General features: G+C 36.4%; 3 protein-coding genes across 4 annotated transcripts in view; 2 read left to right on the top strand and 1 right to left on the bottom strand.

Moving 5' to 3' along the window:
• Positions 1-2,918: 2,918 nt before the first annotated feature.
• Positions 2,919-6,785, top strand: LOC109236404 (alkylated DNA repair protein alkB homolog 8). The gene is made up of 4 exons (XM_019402578.1): positions 2,919-3,438; positions 3,530-3,561; positions 4,559-4,756; positions 6,326-6,785. The coding sequence occupies exons 1-4, from the start codon at positions 3,189-3,191 to the stop codon at positions 6,626-6,628; spliced, it is 783 nt and encodes a 260-aa protein (XP_019258123.1). The 5' UTR covers positions 2,919-3,188; the 3' UTR covers positions 6,629-6,785.
• A 906-nt stretch (positions 6,786-7,691) lies between these two features.
• LOC109236403 (translocator protein homolog) lies at positions 7,692-8,552 on the bottom strand. The gene has a single exon (XM_019402577.1). It carries the CDS (start codon positions 8,419-8,421, stop codon positions 7,840-7,842), a length of 582 nt encoding a protein of 193 aa, XP_019258122.1. The 5' UTR covers positions 8,422-8,552; the 3' UTR covers positions 7,692-7,839.
• A 13,517-nt stretch (positions 8,553-22,069) lies between these two features.
• The window catches only part of LOC109236402 (protein RAE1), an 8,549-nt gene continuing 5,000 nt past the window's right edge, over positions 22,070-25,618 (top strand). Inside the window, exons 1-6 of one of the 2 annotated variants that reach the window (XM_019402576.1) lie at positions 22,070-22,208; positions 22,353-22,425; positions 22,851-22,937; positions 23,754-23,831; positions 23,916-24,103; positions 24,517-24,658. In XM_019402576.1, coding sequence (XP_019258121.1) covers positions 22,369-22,425; positions 22,851-22,937; positions 23,754-23,831; positions 23,916-24,103; positions 24,517-24,658 — 552 coding nt within the window. In that variant the 5' untranslated portion in view covers positions 22,070-22,208; positions 22,353-22,368. Of the gene's footprint in view, positions 22,236-22,352; positions 22,426-22,850; positions 22,938-23,753; positions 23,832-23,915; positions 24,104-24,516; positions 24,659-25,618 lie in introns of both variants that reach the window. The other variant, XM_019402575.1, reaches the window with a different exon arrangement.

Genomic DNA, 25,618 nt, shown 5'->3' with positions numbered 1-25,618 from the left:
CGCTTCGCGCGGTAATAATAGATATTATTAAATTTACAAATAACTTTTTATAGTACCTAATTATTAAAGTTAAACTCCTTCCATATTGTAACACTTAGTTGTAAATATATCTCTTGTTTTCTACTTGTGTAATTAATATATAGGTACACTAATCTTTTTTATTTTTCTTAAAATAATGTAAAGCCAAAATACAATTTCAAGTAAAATGACGGCTTTAAACTACATCATTTGGAAATTTTTTGTCTTTATCCTTTTCCCCCTTTTTTTAAATCTTTTTCGTTTTATTTTTCTTCTTTTCTTACTTCCATTTTTTCTGCTCTAACTTTCGATCACCTTTCCTAACTATCCACTTTTTCACTCTGAAATAATTCTCTATAGCCTCAAAATCGTTAAATTATAGCAGTAAAATTGCATAAGTCCAAAAAATTATCTGCTCACTTCGTTTCATTTGAACTTTATTCGACAAATTCAATATAAAGAGAATTCGTATGAACCTGACTAAAATTTCAACTGTCATTCTCTATGCGAAACGAAACTACTTAACAAAAGAAGGCATAGTAGGCAAAATTACTCTAATGACTTTCAATTTCCAGATAAGATATTGATATTATTGGGAGTTCCTCTAAGCTTAAACAGGGGAGATGTTTGTCCATGGATATTGTCTGGTGCTTATACTCATCACTCTATCTCTATGAATAACCTATCATAAAGTTCAAATGAAACTGAAAAGAATTATGTAATTTATTAGTAAGAACGAAGATGCTCACAGTCGAATAAGTGAACAGTCTAGTATTATTGTTACCGCAACGGTTAGGGCTAATTTGACATTCAACCTATGCATGCATCTGTTAGAATAATTGGAGCATGTGAATATTAACCTTAAAAAATCATAACCTTCTCCATCATTGGAGTTTGTCTTTCACTGGGCATAATTTATAAACCATCATATCACGAACCAGAAACAATGACTTCTAGTATTTATTTTAATTTTTAGCAGCCACGATAATTAGCAACATCCCACCAAATGAATGAGTCAGTATTGATTTTTTTAAATCCTAGACTACCCAAATAGATTTATACTCCAGCTCTTCTGTCATGCATCGAAGCATTATTATTCATATTGAGAAAAGTTCCACCTTAAAATCAAGTTCCGTAGCAATAAAAAAGAGAGAAAGAAAGAAAGAAAGAAACATTATACAATAAAGAAGTAAAGTAAAGAAAAAACAAAGAGGGAGAGAAATTAAAGGGACCTGCAAATCTCTAAGTAAAAACGTATACCACTACATTTACTTACAATGCATTAATCCTTAAATTTGTAAGGTAACGTCTCAAACCTTCACAAAAGAGACTGCATGATCTTCATTTCATTCTCCTCTAATTAATATGCCATGAATAATGACAAATTTGTTCTCTAATTAGTAACGTTGCTAAAAGATAAAAGAGTGCATTGAGCAAAAAGCTTTAAATTATTATATTTTCTTCAGGGAAAATCCAAAAAAAAGACAAAAATAATGATCCAACCAAATTAAAAGTTTGTATAACAATAACACCTTCCATAACAGAAGGGTCGAAAAAAGGGGCAAAAGCTTCAGCAATTCAGTATTCAAACATATCATGTGTTTCTGGAAATCTTAACCAAGTTTAGTAGATCGATAAGAAAATTAAACTGAATCCTAAAGCGACAAACTGATTAAAAAGTTTAGTAAAGAATTATACAGAGAATTTGTATTGGTCAAAATCTAATCGCTGCAGTCGGCCTGACCAAGATCCCGTCTAAGCGACGAGATAGTGAAGGACGACACGGTTTGCTCCGAAACCCCGTACTTAATTACAATACCCGCCGTAACAGAGAATGACACTCAGGGAACGACGAAAGCGGACGTCGTGCGAGTTTGTATTGACCCATAGTGAGAATTTCATAACTATATATAGGGGAGGAGTCTCTCAAGAAAGAGGAGTTTTTTTCTCTCTCTGGCTTCTCCTCTGTAATCTTCTTAGAAAGAGGGGCTTTTTTCTCTCTCCGGCTTCTCCTCTGTAATCTTCTTAGAAAGAGGAGTCTTCCCATGGAAGACAAAAATGAATGATCTTCATCGATTAATGAATGAAGAAATGTATAATATCAATGAGATTGATCTATTCCTATTTCATTTTATGCATTATTCTCCTATTCGTTTATAGATTTGGAGGTTATTAGACTTGACTAAGATTTGCCCCTTCATTTTCTTTGATTTGTTCAAAAAAGTTTCAATATCTTTTGAGTCAAACAGAATTCTCACCATGCATGAATGAAGATGGCTGTGATGATAAAAGATTAGAATTTGTAAACTCCTCCCCATGAGGTGATCAGAGCGGCATGTTAAGAGCCCGTTTGGATGGGCTTATTTAAGTGGCTTTTAAGCTAAAATAGCTTTTAAGCCATAAGTTAGGAATTCTAGCTTTTGGCTTTTGGCTTTTAGCTTGTTTTTGTCATTTTAACTTAAAAATAAGTGCTTAAAAGTACTTTTTTACTCTATCTAAACACTACAAAATGGCTTAAAAGTTATTTTGACTTAAAAGCACTTAAAATAAGCCAATCCAAACGGACACTAAATGTTTACACTAGTCGTCATTGAAGGAAAATTATTTAGAGAATTAATAATAGAGTCTTTTGGACTTTCTAAACTGAAAAAAAGTTAAAGTAGAAAGATGAGTAACGGTGTAATTAAGAGAATATAATTAAGAAGTGACTTTTGAATATTTTAATAAACCACATAAATAGAGGAAAATGGGAAAATGTCAAAAAATTGAGGAAAAAAATAAATGTGATTCTTGGTCAAAAAAACATGTCACCTCACTTTTCTATTGCTCTTATATATATATATATATATTTTATTGTATCTATAAAAAGGTTCATTCATGAACCTAAGAAGACACTTTGAAATGAAGAAAGAAACGCTCCTTTCTAATATTATCATTATTTTCTATTATTAATCTTAATTACATTGTTCTTGTTATATTACTTTTATTTCGTAACAAAATATGTATTATTGCATATTACTAGTAGAAAAATTTAAAGTGGCCAAAAAGGACAACTTTCCGGAAATAGAAATTAAAAATTTTAAAAAAAAAAAAAAAAAACTGAAACTGGAACTGTGCAAACAGCAAGGCAAAATTGAAGTGGAAGAGAATCAGATTTTAAGAACAATAATATGGAAGAGCAGCTGAAGACGATTCTAACGGAAGCATTTGGCGAGTCATCAGACAGCGAAGGCGAAGAACAACAACAACTTGTCCATTCTCACTGTGTAGAGAATCGGGATAATGGAGAAGCCCTAACCGGGTCAGTGTTTGGAGAAAGTCATGACTGGGAAAAAATCAGTGAAATTGATGGTCTCTGGTTGTGCAAAGACTTCCTATCTCCTGATCAACAATCAAAGTTGTTATCATCAATCCAAAAAGGTAGGCGTATTATGTGGGTCCAACTGAATCTATTACTCCTATTTTACATCAAAGCTCTTACTTTTGCTTCTTGACTCTATTGTGGCTGCAGAAGAATGGTTTGCTCAATCCTCAAGCAATCAGGTCTTGTTGGATCCTCAAACCTTCACCGCATTCTTTTATAGTACACTTGTTCCCTTTAATTAAGGGTGATTTAAAAGCTTACTCATGTGTCATTTGGCTGAAGGATATAGTGACTCACTATTGCTATTTCCAAGTTAAATCTTTAATTTTCATACTTGTGTGCCTGAATTATGTAGAAAAGGACCCTTTATGTTTCATTTGAAATAAGATGTTTCCTGATTTTTATGTAAAAATGTGAACTTTTGAATTTAGTGTCCCTAAATCTTAAGTTGAGAATTTATATCACTGCTACTCAAGGGAGAAGAAACATGTCGGGTATTGTATTTGGGGGTAAATCAGCTGTACTTTTGACACTTCGCTGAAGGGGAGTCTTGGAGCAAAAAGTTGTCTCCGTATGACTTATAGGTCACCGGTTCGAGCCGTGAAAGCAACTACTAATGCTTGCATTAGGATAGACTGTCTACATCACACCCTAAGGGGTGCGATCCTTCCCCAAACACTGTATGAATGTGAGATGCTTTGTGTACTGGGCTGCACTTTTTTTTTATGACACTTTTCTCTGAAGTTGGTGAATGGATGCACAAGTCAGTACAAGTGGTGAATTGGTAGGTTATTTCTACCATATGCATCAAACCAATTCTTTCATTCGAAATTCAAAAACTTTAGACTCTTCATTCTCCATGTAATAATAGTTCTTCAGAGTAATCTCATTCTTTTTTAGTCGAAAAACAGATAAAAAATAGAAAAATACTACAAAACATATCTGGCATGTAGTTGAACTATGAAAAAGTTTGTCCTCCACTTATCTCTGAGAAGGACAAAGACCAGAAGATTCTGTTTAACACTTTCTTTTCCTTTGATTATGTGACTAAGTTAAAAAAAAATTCAACCAACAATGGATTTTTGCATTTCTCTTAATGGGTTCACACTGTTCGACTATTTTAACCTAGAGTCATTTATCGATGCACTTGATCACGTGTATTTTCCTCCCCTGCAGGCTATGAGGTTTGGTGACCTACCAGGGTGGGCAGTTGAGCTCTCCAGCTCTATCCATGAGGCGATTCTTTTCGATAATTGTGTTGCAGAGTTGGAGAGCTGTGAAAAGGGCAAGGAAGCGTGTATCTTTCCACAAGATCTGTTATGGAGGAAACCTCTATTTGATCAACTTATAGTTAACATGTATCGACCAGGTGAGGTGCGGTTTTATCCTTTCATAGAACTGTTTTTTCATCTATCAGTGTTTTACCACAGTACCATTATGCAGCTAAAATGCTACTAACTGTTCAACTAGTAGAACCATCAAGTTAGATGATGCAGTATAAGATGCCAACAAAAAGGATCAACGCATTAAGTATTGTTACAAATCTTGGTAATTGGTGTAAAATCCCTAGATATCGTATTATGATTTTGTGCTACTGTGTGCAGTCTACCAAATGCATGCTTGACGGTTAAGAGTCGCTCCTTGGACATCCGATAAAATTGGAATGACACAGAGAAGACTAGTATATCGGCCCTTGCACAAGGATACAACAACAACAACAAACCAGTGTATTCCCGTACTGTGGGGTTTGGAGAGGATAGTGTGTGCACAGACTTTATCGCTGCCTTGTGAAGGTAGAGAGGTTGTTTCCGGAAGACCCTCGGCTCAAGAAAACATTTTTTCAATAGTTTTGGAAAAGAAAAACAAGAACAGTAATAATATGACAACCGAAGCAAGGGTAAGAATATGTAATAATAGAAAATAAAAGAATAAAAATAATACGAGAATGGAATGATGGTGCATATACGGTTTCCCAAACTCGACTACCTACTAACCTTCTACGTTTATCATCGACATCCAAATCCTTGTATCTAGGGTCATGTTCTTGGTAAGCTGAAAATATGTCATGTCCTGTATAATCATTTCTCACCAATACTTCTTTGGCCTTCTCCTACCTCTCCTTAGACCCACAATCCCTCCCTCGTTGCGCAAGGATGACATGCACAAATCGAGAAATGCGTGCTAGACGGTTAAGAAGTATAAACAGGGTTCTGGTTTATGAAGTGAAGCTTATTAGTATGATATAGATTCTCGTAGCAATGAACTAAGTCGGTCAAAGAAATTGAATAAATATCTAGTAGAGGAGAGCTTTCCTACACTAGTATTCTGAGATACTGGAATTTTGTTTCTCAAAGTCTAGTCAATCAGATTTCATCCGTAGCACTTATATGACCGTACAAACAAAAGTTTGTGTCATGATTGAACAACTTTGATCTGTTCCCAGGCAAAAGAACAATAGACTGTGAAGCTGGAAACTTTTAGGATAAGATGCCTCTCTGCTGTGGGTATGCTAAAAGTACACGAGCTGGTATTAACATCTAGGCTTAGCTGCTATTAAAACATCATCTTTGCTTTCAGTCTTTCCAAATGGTAATATTTTTTTCTTTTTTGGGCAAAGGACTAAAATTCTCATATAGTGCGCATAGTCTTCTTAATCTTAATCTCCTTACCAGTGCCTTTTAATTTTCTTTTATACTGAACAGTGATATCATGATTTCTTCTCTTTTTCTTCTATTTGAGTCAAAATATTACTGCAAATTGTGGAGTGATTTTTATTAGCAGATTCGAACTGTATTGGATTTTAGATCGATATGCAATGTTAATTAAGCATGATTTTCTCGTCAGCAGCTTTGACCACACTGGATTTTAGATTGATAGGCTTAGTTGATTTAGCATCACCAGTTAGTAGTATCCTGGTAATGAAATGGCATTGCTTTATAACAGGGTATCTGTCCACATGTTGATCTAATGCGCTTTGAGGATGGAATTGCTATCGTATCTCTGGAGTCATCCTGTGTGATGCATTTTACTCGAGTCGAGAATGAAACATGCAGAGACCAAGATCCACCACAAAAAGTACCTTTGCTCTTGATCCCAGGATGTCTTATTTTGATGTGGGGAGAAGCACGCTACCTTTGGAAGCATGAGATAAACCGAAAGCCTGGGTTTCAAAAATGGGAAGGCCAAGAGATTGATCAGAAGAGGAGAATTTCTGTGACACTTAGGAAGCTCTGCTGCACTGACTAGAATTTAGTGCTATGACACCGTTGCTCAAAGTCATTTTCTTGCTCGGGCCTGGATGATTTAAGTTCCCTGTTCTGATAATTGTTCCTCAACCATTACACACATATTTTAGTGCCAAGGCAGCAGCTCAGGCTATATATTCGTCTTGCTTTTAAGGTTCTGATATGATCTAAGTTGCTCCGACATGGCAGTTTAGGTGCCGCACCCGTGTCAACACGACACTAATATGATTTTGGGTATAGGATTTGTACCGGATCTGGTTAAACAATTTTGGGTACTTTGACTAAACAAACGAAAAAATTCGAGACGATATACAATTTAATTCCCAAACAAAACCAAAATTAGGGTAAATTTGAAGAAAATAGCATACATTATCTAGGAAATCAATCCTTTTCTCTTCTACAACCTGAAAATACAATAAAAAATTCACACTTCACCAGTTAAAAATATTTTTTATATTTTAAATTATTTTTAACCAACCCGATCCGTATTCCAAATCTTATCTTAAAATTTATTAAAATTTACATTTCGAAGGACCTTCGACCAAATTTACATCTCGAAGGATCCCACCTCTAAATTCGCACCCATGTCTATGTCTTAGGATATGATGATGAACATGAATTAACAAGCATTTTCCGCTGACCTCTATGGTTACTGTCTCTGTACATTTTACTTGGGAACACCTGTCCCGTTTTTAGATATTGGACATGTTATACAAGGTTTAACTTCCTGGTACTAGGTAAGGATCATGCTTGAAACTTAAGGCTCAGGTTCTCCCAGGAAAATTCCAGTATTTGCTTTTGTTCCCAAGTTAGGATGTTTTGAAGAACTCGTTCAAGAATTTACTACCTGGCCCTGCAAAACATTCTTACATTCTTACTCCACTGACACTATTTTTTTTCCCGCGATTCAAGAATTAATGGTATCTCTATTTTTCTCTCTTTTTACCCTAAAAAAAAAAAAAAGAAGAGCAAAATACCTCGGACTGCGAATAAAAAAGAATTAACTCATCAATCAAACAAGGAGAACGTGTCACAAAATTACTGCGACTAGTTAGCGCACGATCTCATGCCATGAAAATTTATAAGATCTTTCATTCCATGCATTTTAGGATGTAAAATATAAAGCAGCAAATACAGAATACAAGTAGATCTAAATTACAGTACATTACATTACAGGCAAAAGAACAAGTGCGTATAGCATCTACATGATTCCTAGTGGTATACAAGCTTCAGATTTGCGAGACTCAGAATCACAGCCCATCCAAGGCATGGTTTTACCAGATCCCCTGCTATAGGATTCACGCTTTTAAAAGCCCTAGCACAAGCAATCAACACTCCAAACAAAGCCATGCACAAAACCAACCCTATCTTAGTAGCTCCAACCTTAAACACCACAGGATCCCAAGCCAAACTCAACCCCAATTGGCTTAAGTACAAGATCATAGCCATAGGCTGGCGATGAAATCCACCGTCAGCCCAAACAAGCCAAGCAGAAAGGCCCATCAGAAAAGCAGAACCCAAGCAAGCTAAGTGCAAAGCCCACAAACGTGGGATCCAAAAGGGTTTCTCCATTGAAACGTACTGGTAACTGGACCCAAAGAAAGAGATGTCTAAAAGGGTTAATAGCAAAGGTAAGGTCAAGGCGATTCCCAAAGATTTGAGGCCACGTTTGGCTTTCTGTCTTCTTGTTGTTTTGCTGCTTCTGTCCATTTCTCTATCTTTCTGTTCTGCTGTTTGGACAACTTCCTTTTCTTCTTCTTGTCCTCCTTTGGTAATTCTGTGTTTCAGCTCCATGTGATCCGATTATAGCGTTTACTATTGAGAAGAGAGTGCAAGGTAGAAGGAACTAGACTCGGGAACAAGAAGGGTCCAGAGAAATTTCAGGTGATGGAATGATATTCAAAGAAGGCGGATCCACTATTTATATCCAGTCGTGTAACCTTTTATATATGCAATTTTTTTATTTTTTATTTTTAAAACTTATACTGCTTACTAGCTGATTAAAAATAGTTAAATAAATACTACTCCCTCTGTTCTAGTTTATGTGAACCTATTTCATTTTTGGTCCGTTCTAAAAAGAATGACCCCTTTCTAACTTTGGAAACTATTTAGCTTAAACTTACAATTCTACTCCTTACTGAGAAGCTTTTATAACCACACAAATACTCTGGGCTCCTTTTTAAATTATTTAGGACTACAAATTATAAAAAATTTTTATTTTTTTTTAAATTTCGTGCCCAATCAAACAGGTTCACGTGGAACGGAGGAAGTAGTAGTTAATGTCAGAGTTGAATTTATAAATTAATAAGCTGTTATTATTTAAACTGAAATGTTGATATTGATGATAAAAGAAGTTGTGTATAGCACGATGAACGTTAGCAGCATAAGGAAAAGAGGACAGATGGCCGAAATAAGTGTTGAAGAGTGGAAAGAAGCAGTACACGTGGTGAGAAGTCAGTGCCAACAGTGATTGCTGCAGTTATCGTCTTTCTATCAAAACAATTAAACTTCTGGTCAAAGGAACAACACAATGGCGTACCTATCATTAGTTTCGCTATGGTGCCGACTCCGATCCAGATGTTGCACGCTGCTTGGAACCAGTGGCCACTGGCCACTGACACGCATGCATGTAGGCCATGATTTAATTTTTTGTTTTTTCTTTACAATTTATACTAATTATATATTGTTAATATGTATATTATATGTATAATTATATTTAACATATAAATCATATATATTTTTCTGCTATTATTTCTAGAACGGCCAAAAAATATAATTATTCCTCTATCTTTATGGACTTACTAACAAACGTAATTAGTTTGGCCAAATATATTAAAAATATTTTAAGAGTACAACAACAACAACAATAAAAAATTTAATGAAGTCAAATTATAAGTGGGATCTGAAAAGGGCAGTGTGTACGCAGACCTTACACCTACCTTATGAAGGTAGAAAGAATGTTTCTGAAAGACCCTCGGCTCACGAATAGTAATAAGAAGCAATAGAAAAAAAATAGCAACAACAAGGAAATAAGATAATGAAGCAAATAATACAATGTGTAACAACAGAGGTCCAAGGATACGAAACTACCACGGTAGTGCAGATCCTACTGATGACAATGCCACACTGTATAAAAACAATGGACTAGGAATAGGAAGATATACGACTAGTACTACTACTACCGGTAAGACAAGGCGAAACTCTAGACTCTCTTCCAACCCATCACCCTAATTTTCGACCTCCACACCTTTCTATCAAGGGTCATGTCCTTAGTAAGCTGGAGCAGAGTCATGTCCTGCCTAATCACCTCACCCAGTTCTTCTCAGGCCTCCCTCTACCCTTCCTCTGACTCGCCATGGGTAACTTCTCGCACGTTGGTGACGTTCAATCCACTACTAAAAAGTAAATGGACACGGTCGCATACAATATAATTTACCCAACTATGAGTCGGGGTCGAATTCCACAGAGAACAATTGTAGGCGATAAGGCGTGTAAGAGAATTATCACTTATTATGCTAAGCCAAACACTTAGAAAAGTTTTGAGAAAATATTTATAACTAGTTGGAAAATGTAAACTAACCTAGAAAGCAAGTAAAATGATCAATGGCTACAAGTATGGATACACGGAGAATTACACTCAAGTAAAGATCCAATGTATTTCACGATTTTACAAAAATGAGCGAGTTTACGTTAATTAGCCTCGGGTAATAATTCTATATTAGCCTATTCCAAAGACTAACAAGACTTCCTAATTGTATTATCCCTAAAGCAATTAAGAGATTAAGCACACCCGATTATGGCTACAAGTAGTCCAATCCTATCCCTATGTAGAATCTATAAAGTGAGGGTTAAAGCCTCAAGTTTTTGTTAATTAATCTTTCCTAACCCCAAATTATCTTTCCCAAAATTAATTCGAAGTAAATGGGCGAGTCCTAGGGTTAGCTAATTGAAAACATTAAAGAACAAGAATAATTAAAGAAATAATAACTCACTTCATAATAAATAAAAATTGTTCAATACATAAGTACAACAAGATATTTAATCCACATTTTAAATATGAATATTCCCATAATTCAAGTGTTGGAAAAAATACTACACACATAGATATACAATACAAAGCAAGGAAATGAAGAAATTGAACATAAATGGGTAAGAAATTCTCATTCAAAAGTTTCAAATCTTCAAAACCTAAGTGTGTGTGAAAGAACGCTAGCTCCCAAACTTGTCTTCTCTAGTCCAAAGGCTGAAAAATAAGCCAAAGATGTTTTACAAATGAGCTAGGTCATGTATTAAATGGTTTGAGGTCAAAAACATAAAATTCCAGAGCTGCCCAGTTTTTCTGCCAATTTCTTCTTTACGTTCGCGATTATACCTTCACGTTCGCGAAGGTTATTTTTCTGTAGCTTCGCGTTCGCGAAGGGTGGATTCATGTTGCTTCGCGTTCGCGGTCTCTCCTTCGCGTTCGCGAAGGGTTGACTTCCTGCTGCCTCGCGTTCGCGAAGGGTAATTCACTAGGCAGACTTTCATTTCCATTTTAGCTCCTTTTTTTACTCGTTTTCAATTGGTTTCTTCGTCATCACTTCTAAATCAAATACAACCTATAAAATAGAAGTAAATGACATTAAACACACGATTGTATCAACCGAGATAAGTTGGTAAAATACTCACTTATCACACCTCCTAACCGGGGCTTCAGAGTCTCTCCTCTTCACATGTCCAAACCATCTCAGCCTCGATTCCCGCAACTTATCTTCCACATGGGCCACATCCATCTTGTTCCTAATATATTTACTCCTAATCTTGTCTTTTCTGGTATGCCCACATATCCATCTCAACATCCTCATTTCTGCTACTTTCTTCTTCTAGGCATGAGATTTCTTGATTGGCCAACACTCCGCACCATATAACATGGCCGGTCTAACTACCGCTTTGTAGAACTTTCCTTTAAGTCTAGGTGGTACATTCCTGTCACACAAAACACCAGAAGCGAGCTGTCATTTCAACCACCCCATTCTAATACGATGTGCAATATCCTGGTCAATTTCCTCGTCACTCGGTATTATAGACCCAAGATATTTGAAACTATCTCTCTTGGGGATGGCTTGTGTATCAAGCTTCACGTCCACTTCTTCTTACACTCCAAGTAATCTGTTTTTGTCCTGCTCAATCTGAAACCTTTAAACTCTAGAGTCTAACGCCACACCTCTAGCCTAGCATTATCCCCGCAGTGCGTCTCGTCAATCAGCATTATATATCTGCAAATAACATACACCATGGCACCTTGATCGCTGCCTACTCGACGCTACACCAAGGTAGGAAGAGCGGATCGCAATAGCTTTTACCCGATATGAGGGTCGGGATCGATTTCCTCAGGGAGCTAGTAGTGGAGTTGGATTTTCTGTCTAGTCCAGAGATGTGTTTGTACTCCTAATGTCACTTCAAACATTCTTGGTTTTTTTTGATTTTATAACTACGATGATAAAACTAATGATTAATGCTAAATTATGCTACTAGAATATTGCTAAGTTGTATCTAATGGGAAGAAAGGCACTACGGTCGTGACACTGCCTAGGTGGCTAATTGACGGGTAGATGTTACTAAGGATGGATTGACATATTTGGGGCTTATGCTATAACCGTTGCACAATTGTACCCACTCTCACACCTCTCGGTAGAGAGAGTGATTTTGCCCAATTGACTCTCTCGAGACCAATTGAGTAGGCAAATTAGATCAAGCAACTAGGGTTCAAGTAGGGTGATTACTCTCTCGAGATTTAACCCGTTAAGTGGGACTATCATTTCTCATGAGTCCATCCTAATTCCTTGTTGGGTCAATTTTGGGGTCATAAACTCTCTTTCTCAAGAAGAGTCTAACCCACAAAGCTTGAATAAGTGTTTGCAACCACCAATTCTTAAATAAAAATATAAAATCAACCCAAATAACAAACAACCATAATCAATCTAACCCTAGATGGAAACACCCATCAATTACCCACACTAGGGTTGAGCCACAACCCTAGCTTATGGGTTTAGCTACTCATGCTTGAAAGAGAAAATGAAGAAATAGATGAAGGACTAAGCATATTAATTAATTACTAAAAAGAAATCACAAGAATCTATCGTAAAATTAAAGCTAAAGTGCCAAAAATGGCTACAAAACCGAGTCTCACGTGCGCAGCTATCTCTGGAATACTAAAACTTACCTAAAAATGGTAAAATGTTCTATTTATACTAGGCTGGACAAACTGGACAAAAATACCCCTGCAGGGTCAGTGCGGGCCGCACAAAAAGGACCACGGCCGCACTGGCTCTTGGACTTCACATTTCTGCTTCTCTGAACTTGAGGACCGCGAACCGCGTGGAAGTGTACCGCGGCCGCGGAGGGAGTTGGCGCGGTCCGCACATTATGGACCGCGGACCGCGTGGCTGGAACACTGGGAATCTTCACTCTCTGAATCTCTGCTCCGCGGACCGCACCAAAAGGTAGCGCGGCCGCGAAGCAACCACTGCGGACCGCGTAACGAGTACCGCGGCCGCGTGGCCTTAAGCCCAAATTAGTCAAGTCTCTGAACCTCATGTCCGCGGACCGCACAAAAGAGTAGTGCGGCCACGGAGCCTGACTGCGGACCGCACAAAAGAGTAGTGTGGCCGCGTAGCCTCAGCCTGATTATACCAACTCTCTGGACCTCCTAGTGCGTCCGCATTCACTTTTGCGCGGTCCGCACTAGGGTCTATTTTCCTTAGATTTCTTGGTCTTTAACACTTGAGCAGGTTTTACTCCTTTTGAGCCGATCTTTGACATTTCGTCACTTTGTCGATCAAACCTGCAATCAAGCACAACTTGTGAGCATTTTGGGACTATTTTGTAGCGATTTATAACCAAAGCACAGGCAAGTAGGGGCATAAAACATGTTAAAATACTAACTTATCAACTCCCCCAAACTTAAACCTTTGCTTGTCCTCAAGCAAACAAAATAAGACCCACCCCCTAAAGGACAATCCAAGTAATTCCAGTTATCCTAAAGTAACCTCCACAAGCATCAATTGGGACTAACAATTGCCCTCAATACAAATGGATCATTAACAACATTTAAACCTTGAAAACTATGGATCAAGTGTGACACAAGAGCATCAAGGATTGACTCATTACATCAAAGAACTCTCTCAATTACTTTAGTCGCTGTGGACCCAAACTCATACATCCTCAACTCTCTCTAAGCAAACCTTACCTTTTAGAGTATAAGCACCCAAACCGAGGTTAATGGGAGTTCGCCCGTCTCTCTCAAGGAAATGTCACAAGTCCTGCTCTAAGTACCATATGATTGACCCTCATGTAAGTATCCACTAATGCGAGCGTCATCCAACTCAAGATCATATATGGCTTTTGTCAATGTGAAGGCTTTTGGGTAAGGGTAGGATATGTTTTTTTGTTTAAGTGGGTTCAACCTTCCCTTAGGCACTTCTTTTGATTCATTTGGCACAATTCACTTGACTCTTTGAGTCATTTCACCTCTTCCAAGGGGTTAGAGAGACACATTGTCACTCTTTCTTATGCAATTCAAAACATTTATCCTTTTTCTACTTTTTCCGCACCTTTTTCACTTTTGTTTTCCTTGAATCCCTTTTTATTCTAGTTCACATTGGGCTTTCTTTTTGTCTTTTTCTTTTCTTTCTTTTTCATTGCCTTCCTTTTCTTTTGCTTTTGTACCTTTTACCCCTTTGTTTCCTTTCTTGTCTCTCCCCCCAAACTTAGATTTTTCCATTACTCAAGGGAAGATGTGGGTGCCAAGAGAGGGTAGGATTTAGAACGGGTATAGGCTTGTAGCATTGGTTCTTGAAAGAAGAAGGTTCAAGGCTCAAAAGGGGTTAGCTAGGGATTATCTCATTGGTAGGCTATGGAATTGTTCAATTTATCATTTGGATCAAGGAGAGCCTATAATCACTTCTCAAGTCGAATTTCACTCAAAATTTTGCCTCAACAAACATTTAGGGTAAGTTCTAGACCATTGGCTCGGGACTTGGACTCATAATTCAATTTCTCACCACACACACTCAAGGATTGCTAAAGACGTAGAGTCGAGGGGCCACAACAACCTTAGATACGATTGAGCACACAATAGTCCTGAAAGACCACATGATGTTTGTTTGGTCAACACAAGAGTCTCAAGGTCACTACTTTCACCATCCTAAACACAACCACTTGTCTTTGACCATGGGATCAAAGGCAAATGTGTTAGGCCCAAGTGAAGCTATGCTTGAAGTACCCTTAACTAAAAACTACTAAAAACAAAAAACAAAAGAAAAATCAAAAACGGACTCAAACCCTTAAGAAGGTTGTCACGCCATCCATCATCGAGAAGAGCCACCCGGTTCACACAATACTCCACCCTTGGAAAGAACCGTGGCATTAAGAAAATCAAGGGCTTATTGAAAGCGCCAAAAACAAAACAAAAGGCTGCGAGCCTATCTACGAAGCTAAAAATGAAATTTTTTTTACGATAATAGAAAATAGAATTAATATTTACAATAGGGGATTAGAATATACAACGGTGGATGAATATATACAAAAATGTAACTTTATATACAGACCAAATAGAAGATAAAAAGTATGATAAAAGTACTGAATGTAAAGTTATATACAACCCAAAATAGAAAATCAACAGAAACATAAACTAATTCAACTAATATACACAGTCATCCAAATAAAAAAAGTAGGGCGCACCCCCACGAATAAAAGTTGGCATTGTCCCCAATACCAACTATCAAATAAGCATCAAAAATCACAAAGAAAGGATATAGGAGCTCCCTAGGCCTGGTCCGTCTGCATGGGATCATCAGTGGTCCCCGAGTCCTCTGTATGTGCGGGAACCTCAGACTGGTTCCTGGTCTCCTGCTGCTCAGCTGCTGGGACTGGGGCCTGGATCAGGACAGGCTGGATATCAGGTGCATCCTGTGGCAAACTGGAGGAAGCCTCATGTGGGTCTGCCAACTTAATGATTGCCTCAGCTGCACTGGGGAGCTTCCTCTTCTTCCTGGGAAGCCTCTGAGTCTGCTCCTGCTGTGGCTCTGCTATTGGTGCTGCTGCTGGGGCTGGATCCCCGAATAGCAAGTCTAGAGGCATCTGGTCCGCCAATAGCTTGTCCACATCTGCTCTGAGCTCCTTCACAGACTCCTTGGAAGCCCGTGATTTCCTCATCTTCTTGTGCTCTCGGGCAAGCTCCTTCAAAGCCTTGCCCTGTGACTCCACTGCCTTAGACAAGGCATCTTGTGTCTTCATCATCTTCTCCTGGTTCTCCAGGAGCTTCTTCAGTGTGTCCTCAACAGACTGAGGGATCTGAGCTGTCTGTGGTGCAGATTGAGCCTCAATAGTGGAAGATAGAGTAGACAACTTGGATGTCGCAGCTAACATCTAGTTGTTCATGCTATGAAGTGCCTCGCTCAGCTGATGGGCAGTGATGGGATGTTTCTGGGAAGATGGGATCCCCAGGTCAGCTGAAGTAGAGGGGCCAACAGTAGAGGAAGGTCCTGGAGGCAAGTCAGCTTCCTCACTATATGGTTGCTCGACAAATCTTCCCACATCGCGTTTCGGCAATAGCTTAGGGGCGCCAGGTATCTTGTCCACCCTTTCCTGGTGCTCTTTCATTTGATCGCGAAGCACTTTATTCTCGTTCTCCATTTCTTCCATTTCTTAAGGATGGTTGCGAGTGTACCATCGCTTGCGTTGATAGCGGTGTGGGCGTTGCTCGTTCGTACAACGATTTCTGCCGTTGAGGAATCTTTGGTATTTCCCTGAGGGGGTTTCTCGAGCATGTTGCTTAGAGCGCTCGTCAACCATTCCTCTAGCAGCTTTTTGACTACTGGGGGTGTTTCCTTTACCGCAGATGTAGAAGCCCCTCTTTCATGCAAAATCGTTAGATCTTCGAGTGAAGAGGGTGAGATCTCCCCCTCTGGTACATTACTTGGTGTTACATTCGCGGTATTTTCCCTACCAGCTTCGTTGAGGGAGCCTATGAGGTTATTTGAGACGTCTGCTATCATTTTCAACCTTGCTTCTTTCTCTGCCATTGTTAGTTTCTATGGAGTATGAAGGACAGTGATTGTTGTTTTTGATATCCTAGGTGTGAACTACGATTTCGACTACCGAAATCCCCACAGACGGCGCCAAATTGTTTGACTCAAAAGTTATTAAACACTTTTTAAGCAAATCAATCAAAAAGAAATGAAGGGGTAAATCGTAATCGAAAATAATAAACCCTAGGATGATCTTGATAATTGATTCTTGCAACAATATTGTATATGAGAGAGAGGAAAAGAGATAATATTAGAGAGATGAGAGAGCAAGAGAAAAGTTTATATCCAAAAAAATGAATCCCCTTTTACAGAGCTCGGATCCCCTTTATATAGTAGGGGATCCTTATTTAAATATTAAAAGATAAACCAAAGTACATTCTATAGAGGGGCCGACGAGGTTATGAAGTCGTTTCTCCCGTTACTCCTAAGTCGTCTTTCTCTCGGAGCTCATATATGTTCGGCGGTTGGTCGTGCTGACTTAGGGACGCTATCGGTCAAATTCGACCCCATACACTAATTTCTTCTTTCTCTAGGACTAGGATAAGACGTCATACTTTCCGATGACTTACCTATGCTCCGTGAGTTTTATAGCCCGTTTGGCCAAGCTGCAAAAATCAGCTTATCTTGAGAAGTGCTTTTTTTCAAAAGTGCTTTTCTCAAAAGTACTTTTGGTGAGAAGCAGTTTGTGTTTGGCTAATTAGTTTGAAAAGCACTTCTGAGCAGCAATTAGTGTTTGGCCAAGCTTTAAAAAACTGCTTCTAAGTATATTTTTCTCAAAAGTGCTTCTCAAAAAAGTGCTTTTGGAGAGAAACTACTTTTTTCTGCTTCTCCAAAACTGCTTCTCCTCAAAAGTACTTTTTTCCTTCCAAAAGCTTGGCCAAACACCTCAATTTTTGGCCAAAAGTGCTTTTGGCCAAAAAAAGCACTTTTGGCCAAAAAGAAGCTTGGCCAAACAGGCTATTAGTATCGCATTACATAACTTATACTAGTACAGTTTTAACATTTTGGTTTATTATCATATTTGATTAAAAAATAATTTGTATAACTTAATAGAAAATCTATTATAAATTAGAGAATCATTATAAATAAATATTGCATTCATCTTGTAAACATGAAAAATTATATAATCTCTTTTTTATAATTTATTTTAAAATTAATCTTATAAACATTACTTGAATAAATGAGAGATAATAACTTAAAGATGCCAATTAAACAAACAATAGCGTAAAAGACTTTTAAGGATTTATGTGATGTTATTTCGACTTTTTGCTAGCACGTCTACTGTTATTTCATATTATAAATTTGATAAAATTATACAAGAAGTACCGCGTAACTAATGCAAACTTCATTAACAGTAAAATAGTAAATAGAATCTAAATACTTGACAATTAATGTGTGGAATCAATATCAAAAGTAGTTTCAGTAACCATAATTGTAAGATTTTAAAATCCTTTCAATTGATAACATAGTTTAATGTTACATGTGAATTTTAATAGGTGCACGTTCAATTTTTAATGCCAGATTTCTCCTTTGTTTCTTTCCTGATCCCACAATATACTAGAATTTACAAAAAGTTCATTTTCAATTTGAATCTTATCGCTTTATTGCCCTTCATAATCAACTTTGTTACACTTTTAAAATGTTACAGTTTTTGAAATAATAACTCGAATTATACTGGTTGGAAAACTAATTTTCTCACACTTGCAGGAAGAGCTACGCTAATTAAATCAACCTTGAATAACTTACCTAATTATATTATGCAATATATTACCATTCCTCCGGCAATTATATCCAAAATGAATCAATACCAGCGTAATTTTCTCTGGGGCACAACTGCTACAAGGAAAAGAATTCACCTTCTAAAATGGGACACTGTTACTAAGCCAAAAGAAGCAGGGGGTTTAGGAATACAAAAACTTGACGTTAAAAATTCAGCACTCCTGGCTAATTTGGCTTGGAGAGCCTTTAAATCGCCTAACGCTATGTGGGCCCAGATTCTTCTTAATAAATACTTGAATAGAAAAAAGGGCTTCAAATACTCCAGAATTTGGTCTAATATATTAACAGGATGAAAGTTGTGCCAAACTGGCTTACAATGGAAAATTGGAACAGGCCAGCATATTAGCTTTTGGAATGATCCCTGGTTAAATCCTGGTACAACAATTCGTTCACTAATACAAGGGCCTCTTCCAATAAATCAGAATAATATTAAAGTTTCATCTTTCCTTAATAATGCCAATCGGGATTGGAATGTAATGCCTTTTGATTTACCTAAAGATATCATACAATTAATACACAATATTTATATTTCGCATAGTAAAATACTCCAGACACTCCCTACTGGGGTTTAACGCAAGTAGGTGCATTTACAACAAACTCTAGCTACCATAACTTACTGGACAAATTTACAAATTCACCTACACAACCTATTAACTTTAAATGGATGTGGAAACTACCAATCTTACCTAAAATTAAAACCTTCATTTGGTTGTTATGCCATGATCGATTACCCACTAAAGCATACCTAACATATATTCGACTTATACAAAATAACTCTTGTACATACTGCCAAGATACTGAAGAAAATATTCGTCACATTTTCCTTTAATGCAAAAATGCAACTGACTTTTGGGAAGAATTAGGTCTTACAAATCTAATAAGATATATACATACCATACAAGGGACTAAGAATTGGTTATATACTTTAATTAACTCTAAAAATGTTCATCTCCCGCATAACTTAAGCTCAAACACTTTCCTTCCTGTAAGCTTGTGGAATATTTGGATAACTCGCAACAAAAACAACTTTAACTCTTTAAAGGAAAAGGTTAATGTCTCTACAACAACCTTTCAAGCTACTGAGTTTCCATATCTCACGGCTCATTTTCATAAACCTAGGAAAAAACGTGCCTCTAATCTTGGATGGCATCCACCTGCGCAAAACTTCTACAAGTTAAATATGGATGGTGCTAATGGCATCAATGCAAATGGAATTGGAGGAGCAATCCGTAATTCAAGGGGGGAATGGATATTGGGATTCGCACAAGCCATACAAAAGGGATCTACAATATCAACTGAATTATATGCTTTGCTCAAAGGCCTTACCTTAGCCTTACAACATCATTTGATGCCTATAGAAGTTGAGTTAGATGCTAAACAGATTATTACTTTATTACAAACTGACAATTTTTCACATTCCAATATCATAAATGACTGCAGGTACCTCCTCAACCAGCTTAATAATCCGCCAGTCCGACATGCATACAGAGAACAGAATATGGTCGCGGATCAACTAGCAAAGGCAGCCAAACTTTTTGTTCATATGACTGATCCCTATGTTTATAATGTGGCACCTCCTTTTGTCAATCAAGCTCTGGAAGCTGATAGGAAGCACCTTTTGGATGTAAATATAAGCCAAACAATGGATGACTCTAGTAGTAATACCCATGGGAATACTATGCTGTATGCTAATGGTAGTAGTAGTACTAATGTAGTTTTGTTTAGAAATAGTTTAAATAAGTATGGCAAGACAGCCACATGTAATGGGCCACTCTCTGTATGCAGTAGTTAATCTATATCTATACTATATTAAAAGCACGAAGGCCCTTAGCGAAATGTCGTTCGCCTTTTTTACCCTTTAAAAATAGATTTCACAGTAAATAAAGTTGTCATTTAACATAGTTCCCTATTATTTAGAACTTTGAAATCAATATGAAATTCTAAAATTTAGGAAGTCAAAATCAATTAATGTAACATACCGTTAGATTAATTTTCTTAATTTCTGCATCCAATAAAATACTTATAGTAGGCTAACAGACCATAATTTAAAAGAAACTAACACTTTCTTTTGTCGTTTCCAAATTGATCATTATAAAAAAATTATTTTCCGAAGTCCTTAAATAACATGTTAATTGCTATGAGAAATATTTCACTTAATTCTCCTTGTACACTTCTTCTTTTATTATTCTAATTTTAAAAAGCTGTTTCTATTAAAATAATTCTAACAAAATGCAAAGAAACATGAACATATTTTATCTCGGGATGAAAGGAAGAAGTACTTGACTAACACAAATTATTAAATAAAAAAACAAACAAACTATGTTTAGTTTTACGGTTATTGCATAATTATAGTCTTAAAGAAAAATTCCTAAATATAAGTAGGATCTTTATCCAAAATTTTAGTTAATTCTAAATTCCTAAATCCTGTGGACTATATGATAGTTTTGTCCATTGTAAAATCTATTTTTAAAAAGTAAAAAGGTTGGATAACATTTCGTAAAATCTATTTTTATGATCCTCCAACATAAAACGTTAGTTGATTTTTTTTATCCTTTAAAAATATGTCATCTTAAATAAAAATAATATTTAATTACTTTTCTATTATTTAGTAGTTTGAAATAAATTAAATTTTTTATTTATTTAATCTTTTCTTATTTTAGATATATAGTCAGTCCTACTTTTTATTCCATCTATTCCAAATTATGTGATAATGTTTGGCTGACCATGAGCTTAAGTAAAAAAAGATAATTTATGGTCTAAAGCAAACCATAAATATTTGTGTGGCTATAAATAATCTCATCAAGAGTAAATTGAGAAAATTAAAGTTAAGTATTTTTAAATAAGAAAGTATAACGTTCTTTTCGGTACAAACTAGGCGAGAAAAGAGACATATATATTGGGGTAGAGAGAGTATAATTTTAAAATCAATTTAGATTTTATCTTATATTAAGTTATTCGTGAACTAAGGTAATATGACTATAATTCTTTTTAAAAAAATATAGTAAGGCAAAGCATATAAACTTCTTATCTAAAAATCATTAGAAATTTATGCGTGCAATATATATTTTCCTAATTGCCTTCACACACAACTAAATCATACAATTTTCTATAGCATTAACTAACAAAGATAACCACTAAAATTAAGTTTCTAATTTTATGACAAAGCAAATATCATAGACAGAAGAAATTGTTATCCATTTAACTAAATATGATCAATATTCATCGTTTTCAAGAATTTATACTTTTTTATAATTTTTTACTTATAATTCAATCATATTTATTTCTAATAATTATATAATTTTAATAAATCTCTATTCTTATTAATATGGGTACACGCGCATCGCGCGTACCCTAAAAACTAGTATATATGAATATTATCTTTTGCACCAAAAGAAAAAAAAAACTCTGAATTGTAGTCATATAAGTATTAATTTTTCTAAATATTGTTTTTATATAGTAGTAAATAGTAATTCATTTTTTACCCTATGTATTCGGATCACAACCGCGCCTTCCTTCTTAAACCTCTCCGACCAAACTGAAGTTTGAAATTTGATTTTCTTCCCACAATTTCTTTCCGTAAAAGAAAAAGGAAGAAAAAAGAAAAATAGGAAATACATTAGCCTTAGCTTAAAGCACACGCCCAGTCTCTCTATATATAACCTTAACTCTCTAATTCCAAATTATACGCTTGAATCTTTCTGTTAATTCTACGAGTCTCAATCAAGCACTAGGGTTCGTTTTCAGTAGCAAATCCTCATTGTAATGCTTATTCTTTACCAATCTGTTATTTGCACCGAATTTATGGTACTTTTATTCTAAATATTTCATTCAATCTAATTTCTTACGTTTCTTTTCCGGCTTTGTTGTTCATTGTAGCTATTAAACTGCGTCAATGTCGATATTCGGTGCCGCTGCTGCGGCAAACACGAATCCGAATAAGTCCACCGAGGTATTCTCACTTTCTTCAGTTTTTGTTAATTTATTCCAAGTTTATTATCTGCTTTTGCAAGTTTCTATGTTTCAGTTTGTTTCGTTTGGGAAGTCGAAATAGTGTTTCCTTTGATTCCGAATTTTCAAGCATTTTTTATATAAAGAAATTGTGAGGTTTGGTGTTTTTTTTTTAATTTAGTTTCTAAAGGAATGTAAATTCAGATTATTACTGAAAATCAGTTGTGTTGACCATCGTGGTCTAAATCCCAATCCCTTTTGGGACAGAGGGAGTACGAATGTAGCTAAACGCAAAGTTTCTAGTCTATGCTATTCTTGAATGAAACTAGCTAATGTTTGCTAGTTCTTGGCTGTTTTAATTTTGAGGGTATTTTTTTTCATGCTTGAAATTTGTGCATATAACATTTTGGGTAATGTACTTGAAAGGTTCAACAACCTCCTAGCGATTCTGTATCAAGCCTGTGCTTCAGTCCCAAGGCTAATTTTCTGATTGCTACTTCATGGGATAACCAGGTTCGTTTGCTTCCCGTTGATATTTTCCATCTCTCTTGAATATTTTTAATGGGTCATATTACTTTTTGAGTAAGGATAACTATGGAATTTAGATAACCGTAATTTGCCTTAAATATAAATACACCTGAATCCCTTTGTATTCTTTCCGCTCAATTCAGGTCTATTTATAGTTTACTTGTAAATAGACCTGAATTGAGCGGAAAGAATTCAAACGGATTCATATAGTTGAACCGAACTGATTGGGGATTGGGGATTGGGGATTGAGGTGTCATGGAGTGATATTACTTTTTATGCATGAAGAACTAAACATTTGATGCTGTCCCGTTAGTGATCCCAGTTTTTAGTCTGTCCAAATAGGCTGCTCACTTGAGTAGATAACTCTTCTTTGGACCTAATACATATGTGATAGTTAATGGTGACAGGAAATCATGGCACACTTAATATGCAAACTTTTTCAAAGAAGATTTTAATTTCTCATTGAATGAAGTTGCTAAAACCTCAAGTGGGATGGATGATATTATAAATATTTTTTTCAAGCAAAGCTAAAAGGCGGAATAGGGTGTAGTACAGAGACAAAGACTGTTTACAAGTTTAACTTAGGAGATCTTTTTTAATTTAGTGGTGAGTCTGGACATGGAGGAATGACCATGGTAGTTACACTCCATATAGGGGTTTTATTAATGGGTCAGTAAGATCTTAGGACTGGGAAGTTGGGGCAAAAAAAGATTTAGGTATAACGGCCTCTCCTATTTCTAGATGGTTTTCATTGTTAGGTGCAACTGGATATCAATCTTTATTCTGTGAAAACTTTTCTAGGTGCGATGCTGGGAAGTAATGGGAAGTGGAACCAATGTTGGAACCGCACCCAAGGCCTCTATATCACATGACCAACCGGTAATATATGGGCAGCTTTGTGGTAAATTTACACTTCTTGCTGTATGACTTGGATTTATTAGCTATACAATCTATGTCTGGCAGGTTTTATGCTCAGCTTGGAAGGATGATGGAACGACTGTCTTCTCTGGAGGTTGTGACAAGCAAGTGAAAATGTGGCCACTAGGTGGTCAAGCCGTAACAGTAGGCATGCATGATGCTCCAGTCAAGGACTTAGCTTGGATCCCAGAGATGAGTCTCTTGGTCACAGGAAGCTGGGATAAGACTCTGAGGTAAATGGAATTTGAAGTTGGATTTTAGGAATTTGCTGCATATTGCATTTCAGAAAAATATCCGTCTCAGTACATCTAACTTTATTCTTTCTGTGGGTGGCTGGAGAATTGCAGTTTCAAACTATTGTTTTGCTAGTCAAAAAGATGATTCGCGTAGAAAATCATAAGTTTTTGGCATTAATTTACTCAAAATTTTGCATCTTCCTTCGGTGGGGGTTTCGTTTCACTTTCCTGCATATTAGGTCTTAAGTTTCTATATGTAGTCAATCAAGAGTCCTCTTTCTTTAAGGTTCTTTTTTGGGGTTCACATGCTAAGAAATTCTTACCTTTAAAAAAAACATGTTCATTAAAGCCAGGATTCTGTAATAAATTTTGCATTTAACATTGTAATCCTGGGCACAATCTTCTCACAGGTACTGGGATTTGAGACAGCCAAATCCAGCACATGTCCAACAACTTCCTGAGCGCTGCTATGCACTAACAGTGAAACATCCTCTGATGGTTGCTGGCACGGCTGATAGAAATCTTGTAGTTTTCAATCTGCAGAATCCTCAGGTATTATTCCTCATGTTTGGTGGAATTATTCTAGTCATTGAACAGATTTTAGTGGCTGTGTTTCGTACCTCTGAGCAATTAGGTCAATCATTATCTTAGCTTTTGTTATTGTTGTCTGGCAATATATTCTGTGACACATACTGTACTATTAAGTGATGCCTCCACTGTAAATTAAGTTTGTAGTGTAGTGGATACTTTTGATGAGAGTTATTGCCTTTTTTTGTGTGTCCTCAACTCCCAAATAATCAATTTGTTTATTATAAGACAGTTTTATGAAGTTTCTTTATTTGAGATTAAATGCTTCTGTACAACCATTTTTTGTGCGTTAATGTCATGTTTTCCTTGGATAAAGAAATCAAGAATTAAAAAAAGGGCATCCAGAAGATGCAGTAGGTTAAAAAGCCAAACTGAAGCTCCTATGCAAAGCTTAAGGAGCTAATCAAATCCAAAAGATCATCTTTACCAATTACATATGTGAATTTACACAAATTACATTCATCAAGAATTTGGTGTTCAAAGAGCGGGCGGGGTAAATACTCCTTCAGAAGATCTCTGGTTCCTCTCTCCTTTAGGAAGGTCCAAAGAATGCTGCTGGAATAGTGTGACATATATTCTTCTAATCGATTTGCTCACCTTCCACCGAAACCAACTTACATATGCATCTGTATGAGTGTGGCATTATCCACTCTAGAAATATATTCATGAAGATATCCCAGAAATTCTTTGCAACGAGACAATCCGAGAGTAGATTCTTGGAGTCTCATCTCTACTTACATGTGTAAAACCTATTACACAACAGTACCCTTCTTCTTTTTAGATTCTCTTGATAAAGCAAGCCCCTTGTAAAGCCTTGGGTGGACAGAATTACCTGGTGCTTGTTGCTGGTGAGAGGTAGTAGGTATCCCATGAAATTAGTCGAGACACATGCAAGCTGGGCTGGACACCACGGTTAACCCCCCC

The sequence above is a fragment of the Nicotiana attenuata genome, unplaced genomic scaffold (assembly GCF_001879085.1).
Source record: "Nicotiana attenuata strain UT unplaced genomic scaffold, NIATTr2, whole genome shotgun sequence".
NCBI classification, from domain to species: domain Eukaryota; kingdom Viridiplantae; phylum Streptophyta; class Magnoliopsida; order Solanales; family Solanaceae; genus Nicotiana; species Nicotiana attenuata.
The sequence above is the reverse complement of the archived record's forward strand: the minus strand, read 5'-3'. Positions and strand labels throughout refer to the sequence as shown.